This window comes from Maniola jurtina, chromosome Z, assembly GCF_905333055.1.
Source record: "Maniola jurtina chromosome Z, ilManJurt1.1, whole genome shotgun sequence".
NCBI lineage: Eukaryota > Metazoa > Arthropoda > Insecta > Lepidoptera > Nymphalidae > Maniola > Maniola jurtina.
This window is the reverse complement of record NC_060058.1, coordinates 8,680,642-8,694,809: the sequence shown is the minus strand read 5'-3', so window position 1 is coordinate 8,694,809 and position 14,168 is coordinate 8,680,642. Positions and strand designations below refer to the sequence as shown.

At 35.7% G+C, this 14,168-nt stretch overlaps 1 protein-coding gene across 1 annotated transcript in view; it reads left to right on the top strand.

The window, feature by feature from the left end:
* LOC123880149 (laminin subunit alpha) overlaps nucleotides 1–14,168 on the top strand; it is a 44,678-nt gene that overhangs the window by 21,316 nt on the left and 9,194 nt on the right. The window contains exons 23-51 of the mRNA XM_045928097.1: nucleotides 102–262; nucleotides 363–522; nucleotides 734–967; nucleotides 1,120–1,282; nucleotides 1,363–1,525; nucleotides 1,622–1,744; nucleotides 2,041–2,218; nucleotides 2,364–2,667; nucleotides 2,812–3,043; nucleotides 3,435–3,562; nucleotides 4,450–4,574; nucleotides 4,911–5,084; nucleotides 5,623–5,824; nucleotides 5,905–5,984; nucleotides 6,060–6,168; nucleotides 6,343–6,457; nucleotides 6,559–6,720; nucleotides 7,140–7,359; nucleotides 7,714–7,823; nucleotides 7,901–8,022; nucleotides 8,119–8,392; nucleotides 8,695–8,856; nucleotides 9,631–9,818; nucleotides 9,897–10,093; nucleotides 10,209–10,342; nucleotides 11,370–11,567; nucleotides 12,230–12,378; nucleotides 12,870–13,148; nucleotides 13,711–13,924. Of these exons, the coding sequence (XP_045784053.1) occupies nucleotides 102–262; nucleotides 363–522; nucleotides 734–967; nucleotides 1,120–1,282; nucleotides 1,363–1,525; nucleotides 1,622–1,744; nucleotides 2,041–2,218; nucleotides 2,364–2,667; nucleotides 2,812–3,043; nucleotides 3,435–3,562; nucleotides 4,450–4,574; nucleotides 4,911–5,084; nucleotides 5,623–5,824; nucleotides 5,905–5,984; nucleotides 6,060–6,168; nucleotides 6,343–6,457; nucleotides 6,559–6,720; nucleotides 7,140–7,359; nucleotides 7,714–7,823; nucleotides 7,901–8,022; nucleotides 8,119–8,392; nucleotides 8,695–8,856; nucleotides 9,631–9,818; nucleotides 9,897–10,093; nucleotides 10,209–10,342; nucleotides 11,370–11,567; nucleotides 12,230–12,378; nucleotides 12,870–13,148; nucleotides 13,711–13,924 (5,060 nt within the window). The remainder of the gene's footprint in view (nucleotides 1–101; nucleotides 263–362; nucleotides 523–733; nucleotides 968–1,119; nucleotides 1,283–1,362; nucleotides 1,526–1,621; nucleotides 1,745–2,040; nucleotides 2,219–2,363; nucleotides 2,668–2,811; nucleotides 3,044–3,434; nucleotides 3,563–4,449; nucleotides 4,575–4,910; nucleotides 5,085–5,622; nucleotides 5,825–5,904; nucleotides 5,985–6,059; nucleotides 6,169–6,342; nucleotides 6,458–6,558; nucleotides 6,721–7,139; nucleotides 7,360–7,713; nucleotides 7,824–7,900; nucleotides 8,023–8,118; nucleotides 8,393–8,694; nucleotides 8,857–9,630; nucleotides 9,819–9,896; nucleotides 10,094–10,208; nucleotides 10,343–11,369; nucleotides 11,568–12,229; nucleotides 12,379–12,869; nucleotides 13,149–13,710; nucleotides 13,925–14,168) is intronic.

Here is a 14,168-nt window from a genome sequence, read left to right as displayed (position 1 = left end):
ATTCCAGTGTTAGACGTATCGTGGATGTGCTCAAAGACAATGATTGTAAATATCATTTTTAATTGAATCGAGTGAAAAGAATGGATACTTTATATTTACAGAAAGTAATATGAAAATAAATCTTACCGCTGACGGCCAACAATACCAGGCTTCTATACTTGTGGAGCATTGCCCTTCCAATTCTGGATGTAGAGCCCTGATTAAGCAAACTGAGGGAAATACACAATTCAGTATTTCAGAGAACTTCACAATCGAATTCAAGGTAACAGAATATATTATTATGTATGAGTTCCGAATCATCAATGCGTCATACTAGTCATACTCAATTCATAATCTATACATAATTTCTTGATCTGTGACAGGGTGGCAATAGCAAAGAAGTATGGCTGGATTACGTTCTCGTCATTGCAAACCCAGATTTTATAGACTCAGTACTTAAAGAAGCTAATATGATTGATTATACTCGGGAGTTTATAGAAAAATGTGCCATGAACCATTACTACATAGCTTCTAACGAAACAGGTGACGAATTTGTTATTAATATGCTACTTGTTTATGAATGCTTGTATATTATAGCATTATGTCATTGAAAAATTATATTTACAACAATTTTGTTCTGTTGTGGAACATGTGAAAACATGCAAAATCAGGCAGAAAATATACTTTGCGTATCCTTACATCTTGCGACTTCATTATGACTGGTACAGTGGTACATAAAGATTTTGTCTCACAGGATTTTGCCGCGACGCCATGTTTTCGATAACAGCGGAATACAACAGTGGGGCCCTGAGTTGCTTTTGTGACTTCTTGGGGTCCACGGAACTGGAATGTAACACCTTCGGAGGCCAATGTCCGTGCAAGGACAATGTGGTCGGCAGAACTTGTAGCGCTTGTAGAACAGGCTATTATGGGTTCCCCAACTGCAGACCGTGCCATTGCCCTTCGACGGCCATTTGTGACGAGAACGGTAAGTTTAAAATATTTACAGATATTGGTATATTCATTCCAGACAGGTATACAATTCCAGACAGGAATACAGACAGGAAAGAAAAGGAATTGCAAATATACATAATATATTATCTCTATATCTTAAATCTTCAAAAGTAATTATTATTTTAGGTGAATGTATCTGCCCAAAGAATGTAGAAGGCGAAAATTGTGACCGTTGCAAACCTTATACTTTCAACTTTGACGTACAGCGTGGTTGCGATGACTGTAATTGTAATCCTTTGGGAATAGTTGACAACCAGTTGCAATGTGAAGCTGATAGTGGAAACTGCGAGTAAGTGTTACTATTTACAATGAGCCAAGGCCGTATCCTGATGATAATTTTTATACCTAGTTCTAAATATTTTTCATCAGGTGTAAAGAAAATGTAATCGGACGGGTTTGCGATCACTGCGTTCCAGGACATTATGCTTTCCCTGATTGTCTCCGATGTACGTGTAATGAAGATGGTACTACGGATGACGTATGCGATCAAAACACCGCTCAATGTTTCTGCAAGAAACATGTCAGGGGTCAGGTAAGTGATCTAATGTATAAAACACCAAAATTAGTATTTTTTCAATTTATTTCTGTAACAAAATTCACTGTACCTAATAATATGTATTTTCATCAGGACTGCAGCATCTGTAAAGAAGAATACTTCAACCTTCAATCAGACAACCCTGACGGATGCACAAAGTGTTATTGTTTCGGAAAAACAACCAGATGCAGTAGCTCATATTTATCATGGGCTGAGGTACAATATAACCTGTTCTTAATTAATTTAGTAAACCACAAAGGCACAAGAAAGCGTGTGAAAATCCCTTACAAGACCTATTCAAGTAATCTAACTTAACCAAGACACCCAATTTCTTATGAATTGGTCCATGCCGACAAACTCAATTCATAAAAAAATCAAATCCAAGCATGAATTCCGTCTGCTCTCTAAACGAAGATCCGTATTAATTCCCGTTTAATAATTTAATTATTTATTCCTAAATTATTTTACTGTATTTCTCCTTTAACTGTCAAATTAATCCTTTTATTTTACAGATAAACGGCATGAGTGATTGGTATCTAGTAAATATTGAAACTAGCCGAACGTTGAATATCTTCCCCTTGACTATTAGTCCAAATGTATTGAACGATTCTGTAATAGGAGCCGATCTTGCAAGCAATGAAGATGGTTTGCAAAAAGTTGTATATTTTGGTGCGCCTAATTACTATTTAGGTAAGCCATTCCAAAGTTTTTTTTTGTTTATTCTTACCATTTACAAAATTAGTTTTATTTATTTAATTAGATTATAAAACTTCACTGTCTGAATTTGACTAAGCTTATCTAGGTCTAACTAGGTTTTTTTATGTTCCACATTTAGGTAAACGTCTGACGTCTTATGGGGGATATCTTACCTACTCCATTTTCTATACAACACGTGAGAACGGACATGCCATAGCTGCGCCTGACGTCATTATTGAAGGATCCAATGGGTTTATTGTACACAATAGTATAGAACAACCGCCATCTGTCGAAAACTGGGTACACAGTGTTAGAATATCGGAAAATGAATTCACTAACCTGGACGGATCTCCAATTTCAAGAGACCAGTTTATGAATGTTTTGGTTAATATCACCAATATTTATATTAGAGCTACATATTGGCATGAAGCTGTAACAACCAGGTTTCTATATTTTTTTATTATTATGGAGATGTATAAAATTGTTATGTTCCGTTATTTTAAAATTGAAACTATCGTTAGTGGTACTCCCGATCCGAGTTTATCCGAGCATCCGAGTTCATTATAAAATCTTTTCCGCGTTGGTAGATTAATGGGAGTCACATTGGATATTGGAGAAGAGGAATATAACGCCCTGCCGGATAGAAGAGCTTTGTCGATAGAAGAATGCCAGTGCCCGAAGGCATACAGAGGCCTCTCTTGTGAGCAGTGCGCTGAAGGGCACTACAGAGTTAGCTCTGGACCTCATGCAGGATTTTGTGTACCATGCCAGTGCAATGGACACTCAAAGGAGTGTGATGTCAATACTGGAATATGTTTGGTAATTATATCCCTGGCTACCTTCTTACTTATTCTCAGTATGTAGGTAATTTGAGTCGTGGACTAAGAAAAATCTCTAATCTAAATCTAAGAAAGACTCAGAAGTAGAAGGATTTAGGGCACTGTTCAGCTGGTCAAATGTGGATTGGCAGAATTCACACACCTCAGGGTTGCTCATGATGTTTTCCTTCACCGTTAAAGTTATCGACAGTCAATTGCTTAAAACGCACGTTGCTTTGAATAGTTCGAGATCCAGAATTGAACCAGACCCCCGATTAGGAGGTTGAAATCTTCTGTGGGCTATAATTATCGCTTCAATTATAATTTTGCTTGTGAAAACTGGTCACGTCGTTTATTGAATTTGTAATTTTCACTTTATTTTATGTTTTAAGGGTTGTACCGACAACACTGAGGGTGATCACTGTGAACAGTGTATATCTGGGTATCACGGCGATGCAACGATCGGGACTCCTAGAGACTGTCTAATTTGCGCTTGTCCCATACCAAATGCCTCCAATAAGTAAGTTCTTGTTTTTATTGTACGTTTATACTAGAATTAGCTGACCCACCCCGGCTTTACTCGGGTGGAACTTAGAAAATTGGCGTGGATAGGTGAAATTCCCAAAAATCCTGAAATACGTGTTCCTTCATTTGTAGCCCAAAACCCAAATACCAGTTTTCATGGAAATAATTTGAAAAATTATGGACTTGCATACAAACTTTCATTTCCTATTTAACCCCCTTGAAAGTAGAATTTTCAAGAATTATGTAAAATGTATTTTTTATTTTAACCGAAAGCCTAAATACTAATTTTTATCGAATTAACTTTAAAAATGACGGACTTTTATACTTTTCATCCCTTATTTAACCCCCTAAGGCTCTGAACTTACAAAAATCCTTTCTTAGTGGGTACCTACGTCATAAAAGGAACATATAGTCAAAATTTCATGTTTCTAAACCCAGCGGTTTAGGCTGCGCGTTGATAGATCTGTCTGTCAGACAAGGCAAGTTTTTTTATATAATACTCGTTTATCACACTAATATTATAAAGGCGAAAGTTTGTTTGTATGTGTGTGTGTGTGTGTGTGTATGTGTATGTTTGTTACTCCTTCACGCAAAAACTACTGGACGGATTTGGCTGAAATTTGGAATGAAGATAGATAATATCCTGGATTAGCACATAGGCTACTTTTTATCCCGGAAAATCAAAGAGTTCCCACGGGATTTCGAAAAACCTAAATCCACGCGGGCGAAGTCGCAGGCGTCGGCTAGTAGGTACATAAATAAAAATAAAAAAAATTCTTTATTGGGGTAGTGTTATCGTAAATAGATGTTGTATACTGCAGTGCGTAACTTTGTACCTTTATATTATGTTGTCTAAGAGTCTTAACATAGTGTTTTTTTTAGTTTCGCTTATGGTTGCGATTTAAGTGATAACGGATCGCTTATATCGTGTATCTGTAAACCGGGTTATGGAGGAGCGAGATGCGAATACTGTGCTGCAGGATATTATGGCGTTCCTGAGCAAATTGGTAAGCCTAACTATGAAAAAAAAACATAGTGCAAACCTAGATTTGTGTATATTGTTGTGCTATTCATCTTTTCATGATAAAGTCAAAGTCAAAATCATTTATTCAAAGTAGGTACAATTGTACTTCTTTTGATGGTCGAAATGGTTAAAGTACGATATAGTGGTGATAATGAATTACTTAACCTAAAACTAAATCTGATGGATAAATAAATCATTATAACTATTTTTGAGTATGTATTATATCTACCTGCTTAATTACTTAGGTACTAATGTGTTGTATATATATTATTATATTTTTACTTCTATCCACACATTTTGAACGGTATTTTATTTTCAGGTGACTATTGCAAGCCTTGTAACTGTTCCGGGAACATAAACACCGAAGATCCTGGTTCCTGTGACAGTATTACAGGAAACTGCCTTAAATGCGTTAACAACACTGCTGGAGCTGCATGCAATTTATGTGCACCTGGCTTCTTTGGTGACGCAATCTTCTCCAAAAACTGTACAGGTGAAAATTAATAAATAATTATAAATATCTGAAATCTGAATATAAAAAACCGGCCAAGTGCGAGTCAGACTCGCGCACTGAGGGTTCCGTACTCGGGTATTTTTTCCGACATTTGGCACGATAAATCAAAAACTATAATGCATAAAAATATATAAAAATCTGTTTTAGAATACACAGGTAAAGCCCTTTAATATGATACCCCACTTGGTATAGTTATCTTACTTTGAAAATTAAAACACTTTTTTTTTCGCTGATGTAACCACTTTACATGGTTTTCGAATTTATTTCTTTACTTGTGCTATAAGACCTACCTACCTGCCAAATTTCATGATTCTAGGTTAACGGGAAGTACCCTATAGGTTTTCTTAACAGACACGACGGATGGACGGACAGACAGACAATAAAGTAATCCTATAAGGGTTCCGTTTTTCCTTCTGAGGTACGGAACCCTAAAAAGCATGCTTTGCAATGAAAAGTCTTGTACATGCTGCTTCAAAGTGTCATTCTCATTATATGATCGTAAATATTTTTGTACTAGCCTGTGTCTGTGATGATTACGGCATGGAACGATGCGATCCGACCACCGGTACTTGCGTCTGTCGTCCCGGAGTGATCGGCGAGATGTGTGACCAGTGTCTGCCTGATTATTGGGGTTTAAAGACCGGCCAGGGGTGCAAAGCCTGTAACTGTGGTATTGCTTCGGAATCCACACAGTGTGATGATAATACCGGGAAATGCAGGTATTTACATTAATCGATACTTGATTGTCACATCTATTTATTTCGAAGAGTTGGGTTGTATGTGAAATTTATGGTTTTAGATGCGCAAAAGGAGTGACTGGAATACACTGTGATCAATGTGCAGCTGGTTACTGGAACTACACAAAGAAAGGATGCGACCGTCAGTAGATTTATATCGCAGTAATTTTTTCTTTTCTTATTTTTTCATAAATATAGCATAAAATTTGGGTTGTAGGTTGTAACTGTAACAAGGGATACTCGATTGGATTCATGTGCAATGCTACTGGACAGTGCGAATGTCTACCTGGCGTCATTGGAGAAAAATGTGATCGTTGTCCAGACAGGTACTATAAGCTGATATTTCTGCTTTTTTAAATTTACTGTACCTACTATGCTTGGAGTTCCAGAAAGAATTACAGAAAAAGAGATTTTCAAACATTATATATTGCGTATTGCGTTACATCTGGATTCTGGATATTTGTAACACGAAACTAAAATATGTTATTATTTCCTAACAGATGGGTATTAATCCCTCAAGAGGGCTGTTTAGAATGTGACTCATGTACGGATGCTCTAATCTTTACGGTTGAAGACTTGAGGGATCTGTTGAGTAACGAAACATTTGATTTCAAGGTAAGCAAAAAATAAAATATAATCAATATTTATCGGTCACCATATTTCAATATTATATTTATAATATTATGTACCCTTATGTTATACTTTTATGTTTTTAGGATAAAGCAGATTCGTTCTTTACTACACAACGACTAAATTATATATCAAATCAAACTGATCTTTTAAAACCCAAAGTTGCAGAACTAAGGAATGTAGAATTAAGCGAAGTTACCTCAGCTGTAAAAGCTCTTGAAACCAATGCGAAAAACCTTCTTCGATCGGTAAGAATTCATGCAAATATATACATCTATATGAAATTATTGTATAAGTTCGTTAAAGTAAAAAACTTTTTTTAAACTTACTCATGAAAATAAAATATATGCCATTAAGGAGTTCCAGTGCCCACTTTCCATCTCCACCATGTCCAATGAGTCCAAATTCAACCGTCCTTCAAGCCCCATCTTAAGCGCTTACCAGTACGAAGAAACTAATATCGTTATCATTTTTCTTGAATAATAAATAAATGAAAACTAAATCTATCATCAGAGACACTCTATGGTCATAAACCATAGCACGCCAAACCAATTGCTTCCAATTGGACGATTGGAAGTAGCAGAAATTTTTTACCAATTTGGAGAGAGTGACATCATATAAAGAGCTATAAAAGTCTTTTAAAAATATTTTTGTGTATAATTTCTAGGCTGAATTCGCAGCAACGGATAGCGATAAACAAATTTTAAGAGCTGCAGATTTGACTAATACTGCCGAGAACGTTCTAGCTTCTGTAAGAGAGAATAGCGACAAAGCCAAGGAAATTGTATCCCATGTATCAGAACTAGCGACTGGCCTGGAATTAAGTCAACAACCCAAAATAGACAGCGCATTATCAGAAGCCAGGCAAATTAAGAGCGATATTGCTGGTTAGTTATACAATTCTTACTTATTTCGCGATTTTTAGCCTTATTTCTTTGAACTTATCTGTGAACCAATTGAAATATTATCATGATCATATCATGATAATATTTCAGTTATGTTATAATATATAACATCTATCAAACTAATAAATATTTTACAAGCATAGACTATATATATAAGGGTTTTAATTTTTAACAACAAACTAGCAGCTTTCTAGTTCAATCCAAAATCTGTACTGCAGTTGAATATGCTTTTCTAAAATGGTTGTCATAGTTCAGGTTTTCACCACTTCAGAGATAACTTGGCCGAAGTGAAATAATGTTTTACTAAATCCATTTTTTTCATGATCTTTTTAATAGAAAAAAATTTGAAATCTAAGGAGGTACAAGCTGTCAATGCCTACACAAATGCTTCCCAACAAGTGGAACGAATGAATATTTTCGTACAGCCAGTAAACGAGCAAGTTAAGGTAAGAGACTCATAATCATTTTTATTTTTATTTTAATGTTTCATACAGCTTAGTTTACATAAAAATATTGATTCCAGAAATTCGAATCGTTGATTAACGAAACTCGTAAGCTGAAATCTAAGTTGCAAGAAATGCTCGAATACACCGATTTGGCTGGGCACATTGCTTCGGAAGCAGAAAATCTAAATGCAAATAACAGGTTAGAGGCTATAGGAATATTACTAAATACAAATAAAGATATTTAGTATACATAAATCTTATGATAATACATATATGTTTTAATTTTTACGTGCAGAAAGGCGAAATTCGAGAACAAAGTTTCATCTGTAACAAAATTAAATAGTGCAGCCATGAAAGATTTAATTGACTCTGCATTTGATATCAGCAATGCAACTTTATTCACTGGTAAAACAAAGGAAAAAGCGAGAAACATGAGCCTTGCCTTAGAAGATATCCAAAATACTAACGCAAATATGAACGACTCTATAGAAACAATTATAAAATCGTTGCCTGAGCTAACCAATTTGACGAATGAGGCATTAAATCATGCTAGGAATTTGCGAAACAGAGTAAGATATTTTTTTCATATCCAGTCGTAAAAAATGCAATACAATTAAAGTAATTCATAAAATGCAAAAATATGTGCGCGGATACACCTGTAAGTTTTTCTCATATAAGTAGCTTATACTATTAACTTAGAACTAAACGTATGTAAACACTCTTGTAAGTACAACCTTTGTGAATTTGTTGTCAATTAATTACTTAAGCTACTTACTTGAGTAAAACTTACAGGTATAATCGCGGCCTATATTGAACAACTCTATAGTAACTTAGTATGTAAAGGTTGAATGATTTTAAAATATGTTTTTAGGGGGAAAGCTTGAGAAATTTAGCGGACCGAGAAAATAATAATTCACGTATCCAACATGCGTACAGCGCAGGTTCTGCCTATTCCTCTATAGTTCAAGAAATTTCGGAGGCTAAAAATGCCAGCGAAGAAGCTGAAACTGCTGTTATAGACATCACTGACGTTGTAAGCACGATTAGTTTTACATTATCTCAAGATTCAACACATTTTTTGAATTTATGTTATTTGTTGTAATGCTTTAGAATCTAGAGCATTACAACAAATAACAAGCGTAAATTAAAAATTTATAACACCCCCGACGATCCAAAGTATTTGAGTTTTCCAAAACATCATTTTCAAATAAATAATTATGTATTTAGGCAACGTCCATCTTGACAGCTTGACATTTGTCTATTGACAATATTATGAACCTAACAGTTATCTAACCTTCTTTTCTACAAGAAAACTAGAAAAGAGCTGATAACTCTTAAACGGCTGAACCAATTTTTTTAGATTATAGCTAAGAACACTCTCGATCAAGCCACCTTTCAAACAAAAAAAACTAAATTAAAATCGGTTCATTCGTTTAGGCGCTACGATGCCACAGACAGATACACAGATACACAGATACACAGATACACAGATACACAGACACACAGATACACAGATACACACGTCAAACTTATAACACCCCTCTTTTTGGGTCGGGGGTTAAAAATAGAATCTTTCGAAATCTAGAGTCTAGATTTTAAGTCAGACTTAATAATTACACTTAATCAATGTTTAGGAGTGCACTAAGCTTTCCTATTTTAGGGTTCAGGATTCCAACATATTATGCTGCCTACTTGTCTTTCACTAATAAAGATTTTCTTATTCCTAATTACGTTATATGTGACTTAAGTAATCCATTATTTTTATAGTATATATATGATTTTTTCGACATTATTCTTTGTTTAATAGAATAACAGATTAAAGAACACAGTTGAGCCAGCACGAGCACGTTCTCTCGCTCTTTCGAAAGCAGCCTTAAAAGCTCTTGAAATTGTAGAGCAACAATTAAAACCAAACCTTACTTTAGCTGACGAAGCGCTCACAAATGCATCTTCAACTTTTGGCTATGCAGATGATGAGAATAATGCTATACAATTGTAAGTACTTTACTAACTAATAATATTAACTGAAATAAATAACATAAGCGCTTTTCTACTTTATGAATATAATTTTAGGTCTCTTCCACTTTCCCCGCAAGTAACATTAGAAAGTGAAACAAATAAGGCAGATAAAGTAGCTAAAATTGTGAACTCTACAATGGATACTATGTCTAATCTGTCAAACGAACTTTCAAATAGCAAAGAATGGGCGCAAACTCTACCAAAATTGGCTGATGATGCACAAAAAATGACTTCTAATGTTGAAAGTTTGAGTAAGTTAATAGTTGCTCGAAAATGTTTGATTTTGATTTGTATATTCAAATAAGTAGTTAAATTTTGTTTTTGTATGTATGAAAGATAATGATTCATAAATAAATACACTTACAGTAACAGATATTCGAAATATGGATCCGATAGTCCAGTCAAAATTAGAAAATGTTCAAATTAAACAATCGGAATTAGAATATCGACGCAAAGATGCTGAAGAAAAGATACAGAAACTTAGAGAATTAATTGAACAGGTACAGGTGTCCATCAATACATAATATAACAATGTAGAAGTAAAAATTTTCAAAAGAAAAATAAAACCGACTTCAAAAACCACAAACACTAAAAAGTAAAAAATAACTTTTATTTAGCTACACATGTAATGTACCTAGGTATGAAGTCGAGCGAGCATATTAAAACAAAATTAGAAATCCAAGAGTGAAGCTCGCCCGACTTCATACCTAGGTACATTACATGTGTAGCTAAATAAAAGTTATTTTTTACTTTTTAGTGTTTGTGGTTTTTGAAGTCGGTTTTATTTTTCTTTTGAAAATTTTTTATTTCACAATTTTTAGTGGCCCCACTGTACTATAATATGCTATGCCCAGTTAAAACCCTACTGTTTACTAAGCTATTGCACTGATCGCGAGCAATTTGCTCCTATCTATTGAGCAGTTCTGTTCTCCATCTCCGAAGATATTCATCAGATCTTCACCAAATTTATATGGGACCACCTGCACAGTATACCCTTTCAAACAAAAAAAAAAAATTCCAAATCGGTCCAGGGGTCTTTGAGTAATCGGGAAACATACATAAAAAAAAAAAATAAAAAAAAAAGATTCTGACGAATTGAGAACCTCCTCCTTTTTTGGAAGTCGGTTAAAAAGTATCTACTAAATTGACAAAATGTAGGTACAAAAAACGATAATTTAAAAAAAGGAGGACGAATTATATAATACTTACCGATTGTAAAAGGATGGAGTTATACATAATATCAATAAAAAGATGAAAGCTTATTTTACGTAACCGTCCATCTGTCTTTTTCTTAAAACCAATTTTTGAAACAACTAAACTGATTTTACCGAAACTTCAACAATTAGGCGTAGCCAGAGTGCTCTAAACGATTAGGCATATCTAAAATCCAAAACAGTAGTCTCTAATTACTGCTAGTAGTAAAATAAAAAGTCTCCGCTTTTGTTTAAGCCTCTTCATGAAATGAAATGCTATAATGTTCTCAACTTGGGTCCTCACTCAATAAAACTATACACATACTTATTTCAGGCACGTACTGTAGCAAACCGTATACAAGTGGGAGTGACTTTCGATCGACATTCAACACTTCAGCCTCGCTTACCCGACACTATAGATGAAATGTCAACTTCAACACATGTATCTGCTTACTTCCGCACTAAAGAAAAGGATGGCTTTATTCTATATCTCGGAAATCCAAAAGACACTATGCTGAGAAGAACTAAATCCGTAAGCTATTTGATTGATTTGGTACTATAGGAAGCAAGTGATACGCGCTCAACCGTAACAATAAGCTCTTCTTCCTCCGGGCAGTGTTGGGGAGTCAGCTGGTCTGATCTTTGTATCTTGGAGCACGAATATAGGATAGTTCATCATCATCATAATAATCAACCCATCACCAGATCTCATCGTACCAGAAATGAAAAGGATTTAGGCCTTAGACTGCCACGCTGGCCAAGTGCGGATTGGCAGACTTCAAATACCTTTGAGTACATTATCTATGCAGTTTCGCATCTCAAGCATGCACGTCTCCTCGCGATGTTTTTCTTCATCATTAAAGAAGTGATATTTGATTGCTTAAAAAAGACGTACGAGATACTTAAGAAAAGGTAGAGGCGCGTGTCCAGGATCAAACCCCTGACCCCTGGTTAACGTGGTTCTACTAGTAAAATATATTTCATTGAATAAAAAGAAATTTTATATTTTTTTAATTTCATTAAGCGAAAATAAGTTAGCGAGATTCAAAATCTAGTGGCGACATCTCGTTGTAAGTTACTTCATCACAGCATACGATACCTGTAGATTCTTCCTATGTGTTCGAACATTCTAGTGTCTAGTGTTTGTATGTGGAGACCACCATTTAAAGAATTCTTGACTATTTTCTTTTTTAGGACGACTTCATGGTAGTTGGTATACAAAATGGCTATCCATATCTAATTATGGACATAGGTGATAGCGCCGAATCTGGCCGGGAACCAGCTAGAATAAGCAGTGACAAGTTTGTAGCTGATAACCGATGGTACCAAGTTATTGTTGACAGGTATGACAAAGACTGGTAATAACCAGGTAACGAAGGACCTCGCACTATTGTGAATGATTAAATTTATATTGAGCTAGCTGATCTGCCCCCGGCTTTGTTTTTTTCAGTTTTCGGCAATTTTCAGAACGCATACTAACGCATACTTTGCCTACTGGTAAAGCTGTACCGCCAAGACTTAGCGGTCTGGTACGATGCCGTGTAGAAAACTGCCATACCCCTTCCAGATTAGCCCACTTCCATCATAGACTGCATCTCACTTACCGCCAGATATCAATTTGTAACAAAAGGGGTGGAATTTCCAAAAATTCTTTCTCACAACCCGAGCGGTTTAGGCTATGCGTTGGTAGATCAGTCAGTCAGTCAGGACAAGACTGTTTTGGAAGTATAGATTTCTCAAAATTATATTACCTATTAAATTTGATGATGGGAATCTGTTTAAACTTTTTTGTTTTTAATAGTGCCTAATAAATGCCTCCAACATATTTTGACAGAGTCGGGCGCAACGTTAAACTATCAATTCGTGAAAGTCTTGACAACGGGTCGGAAAAAACATACGACAAAGATGCTGTTTTGCCAGGACAACATACTATATTCAACCTGGACCGGGAGAAATCGAAATTGTATGTCGGTGGCGTTCCGTCAAACGCGAAACTGCAGAGCATAAACTTCCCAGCTTTTGAGGGTCAAATTGAAGAACTCATGATAGGCGATACTCCTGTAGGATTGTGGAACTCTGTTAGCGCTGCCAATTTGAAGGGAGCAAGGCAAAGGTATTTTGTAGTATAGTTTTTTTTACGCTAAGAAGGAGATAGGCACTGGTACGAACGCTGAGTAGAAAAATAAGGATGCGTCGTGAGTCGTCTCCAAAATATTATGGAATATAAGGTTCGTTTACGGGGCTATAAAAATTGACTAGCAGCAATTTACATTTATCGGACTGCGAAGCATCGCAAAGGTCTGCACCCCTACATAAGTACATAATTGAAATTCTACGGACTCGTGCGAAATGATTCGTTTCCTCGTTTCTAGTAAGCACTGCTAGAATATGAAATGCCCTTCCGGCTTCCGATTTCGTCATTAGTTTTAATTTTGGTACCTTCAAAAGAATAGCGAATAAGCACCTCTCAGGCAGGCGCGCTCTGCCTTAGGCTGCATCCTACGTACACAGATCTACGTGAAAACATAGAGACCATGTCAGTTCTATTCTTGTCTCTCGGTACGAGAGTCCACTTCCTCAAAGAATCTTTTATAATTATGACCAATTCCTGTATTGCAACTTGCTAAAGTTTCTCCTTTGTAGATATAAATTGCTCAAGTATTTCTTCTTTGTAGGGATAAATTGATAACGTCTCAGTCTGGTCCTCAAGAATACAGATTTAACGGACGTTCTCATGTAACGATGCCAGGCCGAGGGTACATAGGACCACAGAAAAATCAAGTGTTACTATTCTTCAGGACATACGCTCCTGACGGACTTATCTATGTTGTAGGAGAAGACAAGCATTTCTTTTCATTACAAATGCAAGATGGTCACGTATACTTACAGGTATGCACTCATATGAATAGACTTTTTGTTTTCATTTTAGGATGACGTGCACTTGAGGCTTGTCGAATCGAGTCCCAACGAAATTTATATGACAAGCGATTCGATTTGGCATACTTCAACGCATCGCTGATCGGACTTGTAGTTCATAATAGACATGGCGTGGAGACAGAGACTGAGACTGTTGTAGACTTAAGACGTGGTAGCGTGCGTCACTGCCACTCACCATTATTTTCATGTATTTTCA